At 63.3% G+C, this 14,374-nt stretch overlaps 2 protein-coding genes across 8 annotated transcripts in view; one reads left to right on the top strand and one right to left on the bottom strand.

Moving 5' to 3' along the window:
* The window catches only part of PC (pyruvate carboxylase), a 112,117-nt gene that overhangs the window by 89,993 nt on the left and 7,750 nt on the right, over window positions 1–14,374 (top strand). For all 6 annotated transcript variants that reach the window (XM_003828702.6, XM_003828701.7, XM_034933099.3 and 3 more), the window contains 4 exons: window positions 225–376; window positions 1,696–1,814; window positions 4,311–4,473; window positions 6,698–6,880. In XM_003828702.6, the coding sequence (XP_003828750.1) occupies window positions 225–376; window positions 1,696–1,814; window positions 4,311–4,473; window positions 6,698–6,880 (617 nt within the window). The remainder of the gene's footprint in view (window positions 1–224; window positions 377–1,695; window positions 1,815–4,310; window positions 4,474–6,697; window positions 6,881–14,374) is intronic.
* On the bottom strand, window positions 10,175–14,141 carry LRFN4 (leucine rich repeat and fibronectin type III domain containing 4). 2 transcript variants are annotated; one of them, XM_055094579.2, is made up of 3 exons: window positions 13,350–14,141; window positions 11,554–13,134; window positions 10,175–11,013 (listed from the first exon to the last, which is right to left on the bottom strand). In XM_055094579.2, exons 2-3 carry the CDS (start codon window positions 12,900–12,902, stop codon window positions 10,455–10,457), a joined length of 1,908 nt encoding a protein of 635 aa, XP_054950554.1. In that variant the 5' UTR covers window positions 12,903–13,134; window positions 13,350–14,141; the 3' UTR covers window positions 10,175–10,454. The 2 variants fall into 2 exon arrangements, with proteins under 2 accessions (XP_054950554.1, XP_008952389.1); XM_008954141.4 differs by having other exon boundaries at window positions 11,554–12,912.

The following is a 14,374-nucleotide window of genomic DNA, read 5'->3' as shown; positions in this document are numbered from 1 at the left end:
GGGGCCTGTGGGGCGCTTTTCCAGAGGACTCTGGAAAGTGGGCTCTAGGGGCCGAGCTGGCAGTTGGTCCTCACAGCCTTGGTGATGCTGGTGTCTCTTCTGGCAGCCTCTGTACCGCTGGCAGCCAGCACTGACTGGCCACAGTGGTTATGTGGGGGTGATGGGGCATTTAGGAGGCGTGTAGATTCCAGTAAAAGCTAAGCCCAGTTTATCTCCCTCCCCAGGGGACCAGTATGGGAACATCCTGCACCTGTACGAGCGAGACTGCTCCATCCAGCGGCGGCACCAGAAGGTGGTCGAGATTGCCCCCGCCGCCCACCTGGACCCACAGCTTCGGACTCGGCTCACCAGCGACTCTGTGAAACTCGCTAAACAGGTGAAGGGTGGGCTTCCCGTGTTGGGACAGGAGCCTGTGCTCACAGGCCAGCAGGCCTCACAGTGGGGCGCTGGTGGGGGAAGGGGACCCTGAGTCCCCTTCTGGGGACTGGGGATGGGGAGAAGAGGGTGAAGGACTCTCCTGGGGGCCAGAAGTGGGTTTGTGGCATCCTTCCCATGTGCAGTTGAGGCACCTGGCCCAGAGGCCAAGCTTAGAGTCCAGGATGGCTGAGAAGAGGGAGGGAAGGAGCCCCAGCCGCCTCCTCAGCCCTGCTGCTACACAGACCTGGCTTCTCTGTGGCATCAGCTCATCCCTGTCATCAGGAGAATGAGATTCCGTGGATTCTGTCAAGATTGACGACCATTATGAAGGCAGTCCTCCCTCATGTGCTTCTGTCTCCTACATCATGTTTATTATGATCTGTTTCCTTGCTCTGCACCCTCTGCCCATCTCTGCTTTTCTGGGACCTCTGGTTGGGGGGTCCTGGGCTGTGGAGGAGGCTGAGGTGGCAAGCTATCTCCCCACAGTGACCTGCCCCAGGACTGGCCTGGAGAGCACCTGCTGTGGCCAGGTGTGCAGCGGGGTCCTGCCCCCTCTTCTTCCCTGGCCTATAGGCAGCAGAGGATGCGTTACCTCCCCATGCCGAAGGCCGGGGTGTGCACTCTGCAGCAAGGCCTCAGCCACAGCTAATGCGAGGCATCGACCAGGGTCGCGTTTAAGTCAGGTCTTATTTACTGGCTTATACTATTTCACATTCCAGAACAGGTTTAAGGGAGGTGATTCAGTCTGGTTTATCGTTTTGGTGAGACCAAAAGTGAAACTGGAATTAGGGCTGAAATGTGAGTTAGAGTCATTATCTGTTGGTACCTCTCAAATGAATTTCTTTGGGTGGTGGTGGCCAGAGGTGACTGCGCAGTAGACTAGAAGGGGACTTTCTGAAAACACCTCCAAGCAGAAGCAGTGGCGGGGAGAGGCCTGGGTCTCCGGGTCTGGGTGGATGACACAGCCTTGGCGGGCAAGCCCAAGAGGCAGCAGGGCAAGGTGCCGAGCCTGGGATGGGTGGGCACCCAGATAAGCTGGGTGCAGCCATCTGTGGCTCCGGGAACCCTGGAGCCTAGTGGACTACTTGGGGGACGTGTCCAGGCAGGAGCATGACCTGGGCCCTGGGGTCTGTCTGCCATCTGTGGGGGCAGGGTTTGCCACAGGCCATTCTTTTATGGAACCAACCCAATGGGTGGGACGGAATCCCTGTCCTGAGTCCAGTGAGTTTGCCCAGGCCCTGCCTGTGCCCTCCCCTGCTCACGTGGCCGCCCCCACAGGTGGGCTACGAGAACGCAGGCACCGTGGAGTTCCTGGTGGACAGGCACGGCAAGCACTACTTCATCGAGGTCAACTCCCGCCTGCAGGTGGAGCACACGGTCACAGAGGAGATCACCGAGTGAGTGTGGGCGGGCAGGCGGGGCGGGAGGCTTGGCTTCTAGGATTTGCATAAAGTACAGGCGAAGTGGCTCCTGGGGCCAGCCAGGGGGCTTGCTCACTCCCCACATTGGTGGAGAGCAATGGGGATCCAGGTACTTAGTGTTTTAAAAGTCATTATTCTAAAAGCATTACGTGGTTATTATAAAAATCAGCACAAAGGAGCAAATAAAAATGACTGACAGCCCTCCTCTCTGTCAGGACGCTGCCGATTGCTCAGGCCCAGGTGCTCCCATCTGTCAGAGGAGTAAAGCAAGGCTCAGAGACATTTGGAGAGTTGCTCGGGGTCACACAGCTGGCGCTGGAACCCAGGCATCTCCGGCTGTCTTTGGTTTGCTCCTTTCCCGGTTTACCTGTTTTACTAGAGACATAGTTTGATGCAATAGAGATGTTTTATATAGAACTTTTATTCTACTTTTCAAATTATTTAATATTTGTTGAAGGCATTTCCCCAGGCCATAATTCTGTCTGAATACTTTTAGTGGCTGCGTACTATTCCATCTTGTGTGTATTTCTTAACTTACATAATCCTCGATTGTTAGGCAATTAGGTTGTGTGTCTGGCTTTGGTGGTTATTAAGCATGTCACTTATCATCTGTGTGCCTGAATGTTTGGCTTCAGCTCTGAAGAGTTCTGAGGGTAAACCCTTCAACAGGATTATCTGATTGAAGGATAAGTAGCATCCCTCGGAACAGCCCTCTAGAGAGGTGGCACTAGCGTGCTCCCTGCAGGCACTGAGGATGACATTTTCAAAATCCGCCTGGTTTCTAAATGACAGTCACGATGGCCCTCACCCTTCAAGGTCTCTACTATGAGCCATGTAATTTCTTGATGCTGCTTTGGGCCAGCCCATCTCACTGTGGAGCATCCCTGACCCCAGTTCTGCCCCCAGCCCCAACCCCACCTGAGACTGAGGACGCTGTCGGGGTGGCTGTTGTGGCTCGCCGGGGGCATGGAGGCCCCTCCCTCCCCTTAGGAGAAGCTTAGAGACAAGACCAACACTTTGGCCGAGTGAGACTCTTCCCCTCAAGCTGCTGTGAACTCCTCGGTCTTGGGTCTGCTTAGAGCGTCCTGTTAGGGATGGGAGTCTGTCTGCTCTGGAGCACGGGTTTTATGTCAGACAGATTGGGGCTCAGGTGCTCTCAGGTCCCGAGCCACGTGGAGCCTGGGTGAGCTCCAACCTCTCTGACCCTCGAGCTCCTCCTCTGGTGGGAATGACAGGGCTCTCAGCACACCGTCGTGGAGATGAAGCATGGGAGGAGCGCAGCCTGGCCTGTGGCACTGAGTGGGAGCTGTCATCTCTGCTGCGAAGTGGGCCAGCAGGCAGCAAGAACACGGGGAAATCCTGCCAGTGTAGGTTCCAGGCCGCCTTCACCACAAGCCTCAGTGGCAATACATGTAAAACCTTGAGTGGTTTTTTTTAAGACAGAGTCTTGCTCTGTCACCCAGGCTGGAGTGCAGTGGTGCAATCTTTGCTCACTGCAACTTCTGCCTCCCGGGTTCAAGTGATTCTCCTGCCTCAGCCTCCTGAGTAGCTGGGATTACAGGCGCACACTACCAGGCCTGGCTAATTTTTGTATTTTTAGTAGAGACAGGGTTTCACCATGTTGGCCAGGCTGGTCTCGAACTCCTGGCCTCGTGTGATTCACCCACTTTGGCCTCCCAAAGTGCTGGGATTACAGGCATGAGCTGCTGTGCCCGGCCTGGGTTTTTTTTTTGTTTGTTTTGTTTTTTAAACAGCTGTTCCACTTGGACTTGTGACTGCCGTTAGGAGCAGTAAGGCTGAGCTTGGAAAACCCTGCAGAGGTGGGGAAGCTTGCACTCTCCAAGCATCTCTAGGGGGTTTTGGGCACAAGTCCAGCAGGAATACAGGCCCCAGAAAGACAGGTCCTGACCCAGCACCCACTGTGCAACCCTCTCACAGCTGTGGTTGCCATTTCGAGGAGCCCAGCCTTCACAGCACCTGTTCCCTTGCACACTGCCCCCCTCACAACCACCCACACAGCATAGCACATATGGCCCCAAGAATGTGCTATCCTGGCCCTCTGACCTAGAGATCTGCTGAGGCTTCAAATCTAGGCTTTACCAAGGGGGAGTTTAGGGGAGTGGGGAAAACAGACCTCAAGGAAGGAGGAGGCAGAGTACAGGGAGGAGCAGCTTAGGGCTGTGTGGACGGCATCGTGAGTCAGGAATGCAGGAGCAGGTGGTCCTGGTATTTCAGCGGGCCGTCTCCAGCTGCCAGGCACTGTGTACTTTAGTCTGCTCCTGGCGGGAGCAGGGCAGGGGCTGGTGGAGCCACTGGTTGGGAGGAACCGGCTGTTCAGGCTGGCCCAGAGCCTATGGGCAGGAGTCGCACTGTGTGTGGACGCCCCCCTGGCTGCCGTGCCCCTCGTCTATCCCCCGCCTCATGTTTCCCCCTTTCTCCCGTCCTTTCCCCCCTCCCCCCAATGCCCTACAGCGTAGACCTGGTCCATGCTCAGATCCACGTGGCTGAGGGCAGGAGCCTACCCGACCTGGGCCTGCGGCAGGAGAACATCCGCATCAACGGGTGTGCCATCCAGTGCCGGGTCACCACTGAGGACCCCGCGCGCAGCTTCCAGCCGGACACCGGCCGCATTGAGGTGGGCGGAGCTCGAGCAGAGGGAGATGCCAGCTCACCTGCGCACAGGTTCTGCCCGGTGCCTGGGGCTGCAGTGCCAAGTTGCCACAGCCCGGCAGTTAGGGAGGACCCGCATGTGGGCTCTGAAGTGGACATAGAGTACACGGAGGCAGGCAGTGCCCAGAGGAGGGGCGGCGCCTCCCAGGGGAAGAGACTGCTGGGCGCCCAGGTCAGGAGGAAGCCGTGAGGGTGGGAGCGGGGAGCAGGCTGGCTTGGTGGAGCAAAACGCAGGGACCCAGACACAAAGCCAGCCCCTGACCCTCCAGCTCCCACAGGAGCCCCACGCCTGGCTGCCGACGGAGCCCAAGCACCACCTCCCATCTGAGGGATGGGCTGACATGGCAAGACCTGGGGGTGGGGGTGGCAAAGGACTGGGCCCAGAGGTCCCAATGGAGTCTGAGCCAAGCTCAGGGGCCCATCAAGGATGGGGGAGGGAGTCGGAGATGGCGGCACAGGAGGGAGACCGAGAGGTGGATTCGGGGCCGCGAGATGGCAGCCTTGGTGGGGGAGAGAGCTGGTGTAGGGGGCGCTGAGGCGGTCCACGGCAGGCTCCTCAGCACAGCAAGACTCGCGCCTTCTCCAGGAGGGCTCCCTGTACCTTCCCTCCTCTCAGCACTGGGACCCAGTCATTGGCCTCCAAAACCCATCTCCCCCGCCTCTGGTCCCAGCTGTGGGCAGGAGCCCTGTGGCCTGCTCGGTGCCTGTTCCCAGCCCTGCACGTGCTGCCAGCACCGTGCCAGCTGTGCTAGGGACTTGCTCCCTATCCAGGGGCCTGAGCCCCAAAGGAGGCAAGACATTGATGGAGCTCCAGCTTTGCTCCAGAGTCCAAGGCAGAGGCCCCCGGGCTTGTGTGGGGCGGTGAGGGGAGCAAACATGAGTTTGGGCCAGGCTCTGGGCTTCTGAGACAAGGGAGGCTGGGGAGGCTGGGGGTAGGGACCAGAGCTCTCTGGATTCTGGAAGCAGCAGAGCCTGTGGCTTCAGCAGGGAGCTGGCCACCTGCCTTCTGTTTCTGGAAGAGTCTGTAGGTGGCGGCAGCCCCAGGCTGAGTGCTGCTCGGCGGCCCCTGACTTCTCTGCCTCCCTCCATCCCCACTTCCAAGCCCTGGCTCTTCAGAGCCTGCCTCACCACAGAGTATTTTTAGCCAACAGTTTCTGCTCTCAGCTGAGTGTTCACCCTTAAATATTTTATGAAGTTCCTTTTTATTGAACACAGGCCTCTGCCCCCGAGAAGCGGAAATGGGCAGTGGATGTCCCGAGCCCCTCTGGGCGGTCCCCTCACTCCCCTTCTTCCTTACCTGGGCCTGACGGGTCCCCCACCTCCGGGGAGCCTTTCTCTGCGGGGCTCACTCGGGCGGCACGAACAGGTGCAGGCGGCACGAGCCACCTGTGTGTGTGAGTGTCGGCACCTCTGTCTCCTCTCCGCTGCCCCTCCCATTGCCGTCTGGCCCTGGCCCTGTCCCGCTGCCCCGCTGCCCTCTCCTCGCCCTTGGTTTGCTTCCCTGATGGGTGTGGACCCTGCCTCTGGCACTTTCCCTTCATTTCCTCTCCCACTTCCTCCTCGTTGCCTCCTCTCCCTCCCATCCTCCCTTCTGGAAGGAAAGGAAAGGAAAGGAGCATGGGTGGATGTTGAGGCCTTCCCCACCACCCTGTTAAAAACAAAAACAAACCCCCGGTCAGCCTCGCCTCTTGCCTCGCACATGGTCCTTTGGAGGCCCTGTCGCCGGCCTGCTCGTCCCCTCGCTGTCTGGGAGCCCACGGCGAGGCCCTTTAGCGGCCGGGTCAGCAGACCTCAATCCGTGCTGTGGAACGAACGTGGATGAGTCTGAAAGGCTAGAGGGTTGCTCAGGCAGGTGCAGCAGGTCCGTGGGAATAGAGGCAGGGCTGGCCCCTGCCTGCCCGGGCCCCTCTCCCGCTCTGCGGCAGGCATTCCCTTCCTCCTCTGCCCTCTCCCAGCTCCTCACAGGGAGCCAGTAGCAGTGACTGCGTGGCACGTAGAGAAGGGACACACTCCTGGGTTTGGTGACAGAAACAGCAAAACCTGACCAGCCAGAGCTGGGATTCACCTGCGGACACCCCACGCTCTGCTCTCAGCAGCTGCTGGGTGCACACCTGGCCAGCCTCGGGGTGGGTGGGGCACTTTTGACCGCAGTTTCTGGCGCAGGTCCTCACGCCTCACCCTTCCCACAGGTGTTCCGGAGTGGAGAGGGCATGGGCATCCGCCTGGATAATGCTTCCGCCTTCCAAGGAGCCGTCATCTCGCCCCACTACGACTCCCTGCTGGTCAAAGTCATTGCCCACGGCAAAGACCACCCCACGGCCGCCACCAAGATGAGCAGGGCCCTTGCGGAGTTCCGCGTCCGAGGTGTGAAGGTGAGAGGCTGCAGCCCCCGCCTGCCTTTGCTCCCGGCCCTTGGAGGGCCCCCTGGCCGTTCACTTCCCCACCAAGGGCCTTGCACATGGCTTCACCTCAGCCTTGCCCCTGACTGATGGGTCGAGGTCAGTGGCTCTCCTCGGCTGCAGCTGCACGCCAGACTCCAGCTGTTTTCAGAGTCTGCAGGCGCCTGGGCAACCCGCTGCCAGAGTCCCTGGCAGTGGCCTGGCCGGAGCTCGTCCTCACACGCCTCCTGTCTAGTCTTGTTCCGGGGAGACCCACGCTGTGTCCCGCCCCTCTGGGGTGAGAATCACCTGGAATGTGTGTTAAATATCATCAGGCTTCCCTTCTGGAAATCCTGATCCCACAGGTTTGGGTAGAGGCGCCAGAACCTGTGTTTTGAACAAGTTCCCCAGATAATTCTTTTTTATTTTTGAAGTGGAATCTTGCTGTCGCCCAGGCTGGAGTGCAGTGGCGCGATCTCGGCTCACTGCAACCTCTGCCTCCTGGGTTCAAGCGATTCTCCTGCCTCAGCCTCCCGAGTAGCTGGGACTACAGGCGCCCCCCACCACGCCCGGCTAATTTTTGTATTTTTAGTAGACGGGGTTTTATCACATTGGCCAGGCTGGTCTCAAACTCCTGACCTCAGGTGTTCCACCCGCCTTGACCTCCCAAAATGCTGAGATTACAGGTGTGAGCCACCGTGCCTGGCCTCCCAGATAATTCTTAATTTCTGGAAAATGTGGATCCCCCCCACCAGGCAAGAGCCCAAGTCATGTAGATGCGGTCACTTTGCACAGAGTCAGGCCCCCGCCAGCCCCCTGCTCTCCTCACCTGGCCTGGTGCACACAGTGTCAGGTGCTTCAGGAGCAGCCGAGGGTGGGGGCGCAGCAGAGACATGAGCAGGAGGCTTGGGAGGCAGCCTGCCCTTGGTGGGCTGGCAGCTCGGCTTGTCTTTGGGTGGCCTTGGTGGGTGCCCTGCCTGGCATGAGGACTCTAAATGGGTATTTAGGATCTAAAGAGCCCTTTGCTGGGCTCTGTTACTGGCGTCTGTAGCTAGAGAGGAATCCACAGCCAGGAAATGCCGCCTCGGCCTTTGAAGCCAGCACGTGTCCCGTGGGTGCCACCCTCAGAATGGCAAGAAGAGCCGGAGGACAGGGGCTTTGGCCCTCAGCCCCTGTGGGAGTTACCACCCCATCTTCTTCTTGGGGGTCCCCACAGGGCGGGCTGTGCTGGGCACTGGCACCGGCCCCTCTGCCTTGGCCTCGTGTCCTCCTTGCAGCTTCCAGCCCTGCCTGTCGTAGAGGCGCAGTTGCTTGGGGGATGGGGGGGCATGTGGGCCGTGCTGTCCCCTCAGGGTCCTGCAATCACTTCTCACATGTCCACATGGCTGCTTGGTCGCAAGATCCCCTGGAGGCTTCTGGGCCTATGCCTGTGTGTGTGGCCAGCCTGTCTCCCACCTTAAGAGGGAACAGCGCACTTCCTAGAGGCCAGGGGGTGTTACTCTTCCATGGGGAGCCTCTCAGCCTCCCTGTTGGGGGTCCCTGTCGTGCACATAGGCAGAGGTGTGTCGCGACATCAGCTGTCGACGTCACGCGCTCCCCCTGCACCTTGCTGCGGCTCCTGGTGTCCTGGCGGGGATGTCCTGCGGCTGCTTCGGTGTTGAGGGGATGCGTGGCCATGCACAGGGGTGACCCAGGCCATCCCCCTCGCCTGCCCCTGCCCGTTGCTCTGTGGTCCTGGCTGGCTCCCGGGGTTGTGCCCAGTTCCTCTGCTCCCTCCTCACCCTCAGCAGCTCCCCACGTGCCAAGCTGGTCCCTGGGCCCTAGAACCTTGCGCCTGCTAGGGGTGCAGCTAGAGGTGGGCTTCTGCACCCTGGAGGGCCCGGAAAGATCTTCCTCTTTAGACCGTCCCCCGCCCCCCAGGTGAAGAAAGGGGCACTAGAGCCCGTGACCACGGGGCCAGCAGCAGGGTAAGTGTCTCTGGTGTCTGGGGGTGCCAAGTCCTCCCCAAATGTGCACCGAGACCAGGCCGCTGGCTCTAGCCGCCTCCTGAGCCTCATGCTAGCGCCCAGCGTGGCAGCCCTGGCCCTCCTGTCCCTTTGCCGTCTGTGCCCACCCACCCTGTCCCGCGTCCCCGCCCACTTCTCCATGGCGTTCGCTCCCCACACCCTTCTCTGTCGAGGACCTTGCTCCCATTCATCTAAACCAGGCTCTCGAAGCCCACCTCTAGCTGCATGTTCTGGGGCTGGGAGGGCAGGCACATGCGTGTGAGCCAGGTCCATGCACACGTCAACACACGTATGCCTTAGAGCACCTGCCTCACCTCGGCTGCCCGGTGGCAGCGCCTTGGCCCTCACACAGAAAACACCAGGGAGTCTGTGCAGCGTGTTTGCCGTGGTCTGGGGTGCCAGGGCCGCCTTCTGAGTTTTCATACAGCACCTGGGGGAGCTTGACCCTCTGCAGGGCTGAGGGCCACGTCTGCCCATGCCCCCCAGCCAGTGCCTAGAAGCAGATAGTTCAGGAGGCTGCAGGGGCTGGGCCACGTCGGAGGCTGCCCGGGCCTGGCCAGGGGTCCTAGCAGAGAAAGCAGGGCTCGTGCCCATCCGGCTGCCTCCCTGCAGCGAGGGAGGGCGAAGGCCGCCTTCCCAGGAAGGCCCAGAGCACATCTGAGCTGGCAGCTGCGGTCCTGCTCGGACCCACAGTTCTGACAGGAACCTTCCAGAGGATCGCGGGCTGATGGCAGAGCAGTGGGGTTCCCTGCCCTTCCAGTCCCTTTGGGATGGCGTTTTACCAGTCCACAAGATGCCCTGGGAGGTGGCAGACATAGCTGTCAGCACCTGGAGCCATGAGGACTTTTCACTGTACGCTCAGCCCAGGTCCGTTCTCCCAGAGGGCTGTACCGTCCCCCACCTCCTCCTGTTGCTTAGTCCAGTCCTGTGTCCGCCCCGCAGACCCTGAAGTGCCATGGGGAAGGCGCTCACACGTGCTCCCCAGGCTTTACACTGGATACGGCGTCCTGTCGCCACCTGGCAGGAAGGGGCGTTCTTTGCACTTACAGGCGAGGGGAGGCCGCCTGCCCAAGCCCATGCTCCTGCAGGTCAGAAGACACCAGGCACAGCCCTTGGCCGCAGCCCTGGGCCGCCCCTGTGGACAGGAAGCCAGGAGGCCCCAGGCTGCTGTGACTGCCCCCACCGGCCCTGGTAGCCCCACCCTTGTCTATGTGCCACCAGCAGCCCGTGTCCCGTCCTCCCGTCTCGGGGGACCTAGCCAGACAACACCAGAGACTAGCACTGAGGTGTCCCCAACAATTTTATTATAAATAAAAACAAGACTCCCAGTGGGTGGCTGCAGCCCCTGCCTCGGTGGCTGTGAGCACCTGTTGGAGGGGCCTGCCCTTACCCTGGTCTGGAGGCCAGAACCGAGGAAAGGGCTCCCTGCCCCGCCAAGTACACAGGGGAGCCTGAGGTACCGAGAATAAAAACCAGGGAGGGACTCCCAGGCCAGGCGGCCGCCCCGGGCCCTCTGCCCCACGAGGCTCATCCCTTGGAGCACACAGGAAGCTGCCCGTCCATCACACCACACTCTCTTCCAGCTGCTCAGCGCTGCCTCCTACCCCCCGGCACCCTGCCCCGAGCAGCCCCCCATGCACAGAGTGGCTCCGTCGGGCCCAGGCTCCTCCCAGGCGCCTGGCATAACCGTAGCACCCGGCATCTCCCAGGTCCAGGGAGCAGCTGCGCTGCGGCCGGGGCGGGGGGCTCCGCGGCGGGTGGGCCTTGGATGTGGGGCTGGGGCCTCCATTGGTCTGGGACTGGACGTGGCTGAGCTTGAGGGGGAGGCGGCCATTTCCGGCCCCCCGGCCCCGAACCAGCAAGGCCACAGTGAAGACCAGTAAGGCAGCCACCAGCACACCCCCCACGGCCACGGTCAGGGTCCCGCCCAGCACGTGGGCCTGCAGGGCGTGGCACAGGGGCGAGGCTGGCAGCGTGGAGAAATGGGCACAGCCCAGCAGCCTGGTGGCCGTGAGGTCAGAGGGCCCAGCGGCCGGTGACAAGGCCAGCAGGCAGAGGTCATAGTCAGCGCCAGGGACGAGGTGCTTCAGCAGGAAGTGGTGGCTGGAGGCTGGGACAATCCTGCAGGCAAGGGCAGGTGGTCAGAGCCCGGGGCTGGGGTCTAGCCCCATCCTCACCTCCCCACTCCCGTGCTCCCAGCTCCAAACACCCCTCCCCCTGGGGCCACTCAGGCTCTTGGGTTCACTCAGGAAGGTGAACAGGCTGGAGAGTGTGGCCAGGAGATGGGTGTGTGCACTGGCACAGGACGCAGGCAAGCGAGGGGAATGGGGTGGGGGGATGGTACCAGCAGAGGCAGAAATAACACGCGGGCGCGGGCCATGTGCTTCAGACAGACCCAACCGCCACCTGCTGCCGGGGAGGCCTGCACAGCTCAGTGACACCTGGGACATCTCATGGGGTGGGGTCCTTCTGCCGCCCCTTGAGCTCCAGCCCCCTCAGGCAGCCAGGCCAGGCCACTGCTCCTCCAAGAGTCCAGCAGCCATGGTCGGGGAGGGGGTGTCAGCCCCAGAGAGAGGAGGGGTGGAAGCAAAGCCTTGTGGGGAGCAGAGGGCGGAGGAAGGGCGCCGGGAGTGCATCCGGGTGTGGGGCACGCATCCTCACCGGTAGATGAGGGTCTCATCTTCGCTGCTGTTGTACTGGATTTGGAACATCCACACTGGGTCGGCTGGCCGCCCGGGACCCCAGCTCACCAGCCCTGAGGTGGCGGTCACCTCCGTCACCTGCACGGCTGGCTCAGACTCCAGCGTCCCCTCACCCTCGGCAGCAGTGCGAGCCGAGGCGGCGATGTCCGAGGGCCCGGGGCGGCCCCCCTCGGCACTGCTGTTCCCACCATGGGGCAAGGCCAGCACCCGCAGTTCTACTCGGGCCGTGGCCTCACCAGCAGGGTTGGTGGCGATGCAGGTGTAGCCCCCAGCGTCCCCAGCGCCGGTCACCCCAATCTCTAAGGTCCCGTTGGGGAAAGCCCGGGCTCGGGAGGAGTTGCCAACCAACCGGTCGTCAGGACCGACCCAGTGCATGGTAGGCGCGGGGTCACCCAGGGCCCGGCACCGCAGCGTGGCCCGCTGGCCTTCCAGCACCCAGAGGCGCTGCGTGTGGCGGGCAATGAGGGGCGGCTCACAGGAGAACTCGCCCTCGGGCACTGCCCAGAAGTAGCGGCCGGCCAGGCCGGGCGGGGAGGCGCACGTTTCCAGGTCGTCAGGCCGCGCCAGCCGCCGCAGCCACAGCAGCTCACAGTTGCAGTGCAGGGGGTTCCCGCTAAAGCTCAGCACCAGGGGGGCGGGAGAGGCCTCTGCATCACGCCCACGAGAGAAAAGCGGGTCCGGAGCCAGCGTGGCCAGGCGGTTGGAGGTGAGGTCCAGGCGGGAGAGCTGACCGAGCTGGGCGAAGGCGCCTGGGGGCAGTGCGTCAATAAGGTTATGGTCCAGGTTGAGGGTGTGCAGGGCAGGCATGGCGCCGATGCCGGCCCAGGGCACCTGCCGGAGGTTGTTGTAGGACAGGTCCAGGTCCTCCAGGCTCTCTAGGAAGTCGTCGAAGGCTCCCGGCGCGATGCGGCCCAGCTGGTTGCCGCTGAGGATGAGGTGCTGCAGGTTGACGGGGCCCCGAAGGCTCCCGGTGCCCAGCTCCACCAGCCTGTTGCCGTCAAGGTGGAGGGAACGCAGGCTCTCGAGGTCCCCAAAGGCGCGGGCCCCAATGCGGGTGATGGCATTGCGAGACAGTGTCAGGTCCACCAGTCCCGTCATGTTGCGGAAGTCAGGGGGCCCCAGGGCCTGGATGAAGTTGTCAGCCAGTCGCAGCTCCACTGTGCGCCGGTCCACGTTGGGCGGCACAAACAACAGGCCTCGGTGGGCACAGAGGGTGCTGAGCGACTCGGACAGGTTCTGGCAGACGCAGGGCAGCGGGCAGGCGGCCGCTCCACTGGCCAGCAGCAGCAGCAGGAGCGGCGGGGCCATGGTGAGCGCCCTGTAGGAAGGGGCCACAGCCCAGGCACAGGTGGGGCTGGCGCAGGTGCCCACTTGGGCCCAGGACAGTCCCAGAAGCCAGCTTCTGTGAGCCTGGCCCGGGGAGGGGCTGGGTCAGAGGCCCAAGAGGGCCGCCAGAGATGAGGGAAGGTTGGGGCCTGCAGGGCCAGGCCCCCCAGAGCAAAGGTCACATTTCCCAAGCAGTTAAGGGGGAGTCCAGGCGCTGGGGACAAGGTGAGGCATGAGGCAGGAAGCGGAGGAGGACCGAGAGCAGGGAGGGTCCCGGAACTTCCTTTCCCAGGCGTCCCCAGGAATCGCCAGCCCCCTCCCCCCTCCCCGCCATACCCTCCCCCTCCAGAGAAGGCGCCCCCGAACCTCCCGTGGAGTCCGTGGCCCCTCCCTGGCCGGCCCCCGCGCTGCGCCCGGCGGCCCCCTCACCTGGTGTCCGTCGCTCAGGGGGTGCGGGCCGGCCTCCCTGCGAGCCCGGCCGGCCCCCGCCGACTCCTGGCCGCTCTCCCGCGGGGGCGAGGCCCGGGGATGACCGGCCGCCCGCCGCCCACCTTCGGGCCCATGGCGCTCGGGCCCGCGGCCCCGGCTCGCTCGGTTCCCGGCACCTTTTCCCGGCGCGGTTAGCGGTGGCGGCGGCGACAGGCGAGCGGGTGCGCGCCGGCGGGCGCGCGCACCGCGGACACGCACGTGGAGGGCGGACGGGGAGGGGCGCGCGGGGATCCACCCGGGCCCGGGCCGGCTCCTGAGGTCACGGGGACACGCGGCCGCTGCAGCGCCCACGGGTGGCGCCCAGTCACGCCCGAGGCCCGGGCCGGCGCGGGCCCTCCGCGCTGTCCCCCGGCGCTGCCGCAGCGCACTCACCCTGGCACAGGCGCGCGCGCCCCCGGCCACCCTGGCGCCCCGGCATCCTGCACCGCACGGGCGCCCGCCGCCGCGGCGCGAACCTCACTCTGCAGACAGCCAGACAAAGCGCCTGCTCGCGGGCCCCTTCACCATCTCCCGGAGACGGGCGTCTTTGTCACATGTCGCTGGGCACCCTCCCCAACACACCCACACATGCCCACACACCCACACGTCCCTGCACCCACGGGCAGGGCCGAGTGCAAACCCGCACTGTTGCTGGGACCCTTGCATTCACAGACACACGCTGAAGGTCATAACCGTTATGCATCACCGAGTCACGTGGAGGGTCCCCAACCGGCACGGGGTTCGGCCGTGGGGGGACTGGGGCGGCGCCCCTGGCAGGGCTGCTGCGGGGTGGGGCCGAGAGGGCTCGGCCTCCGGGCAGGCGCCCCGCCCCCGCTGCCCCGCCCTGGCCCCCGCTGCCTCTCGCCTCTCCCTCCCTCCCCAGCTGCCCCGCCCGCCCCGCGGGCCAGGCGTTCCGGAGCCAACGGGCCTCCGCCTCGGGCCGGATTGGTCTGCGCGGCGCGGCTTCCCAACCGCCGGGGGCACGC

This window comes from Pan paniscus, chromosome 9 (assembly GCF_029289425.2).
Source record: "Pan paniscus chromosome 9, NHGRI_mPanPan1-v2.0_pri, whole genome shotgun sequence".
Taxonomy (NCBI): domain Eukaryota; kingdom Metazoa; phylum Chordata; class Mammalia; order Primates; family Hominidae; genus Pan; species Pan paniscus.
The sequence above is the reverse complement of the archived record's forward strand: the minus strand, read 5'-3'. Positions and strand labels throughout refer to the sequence as shown.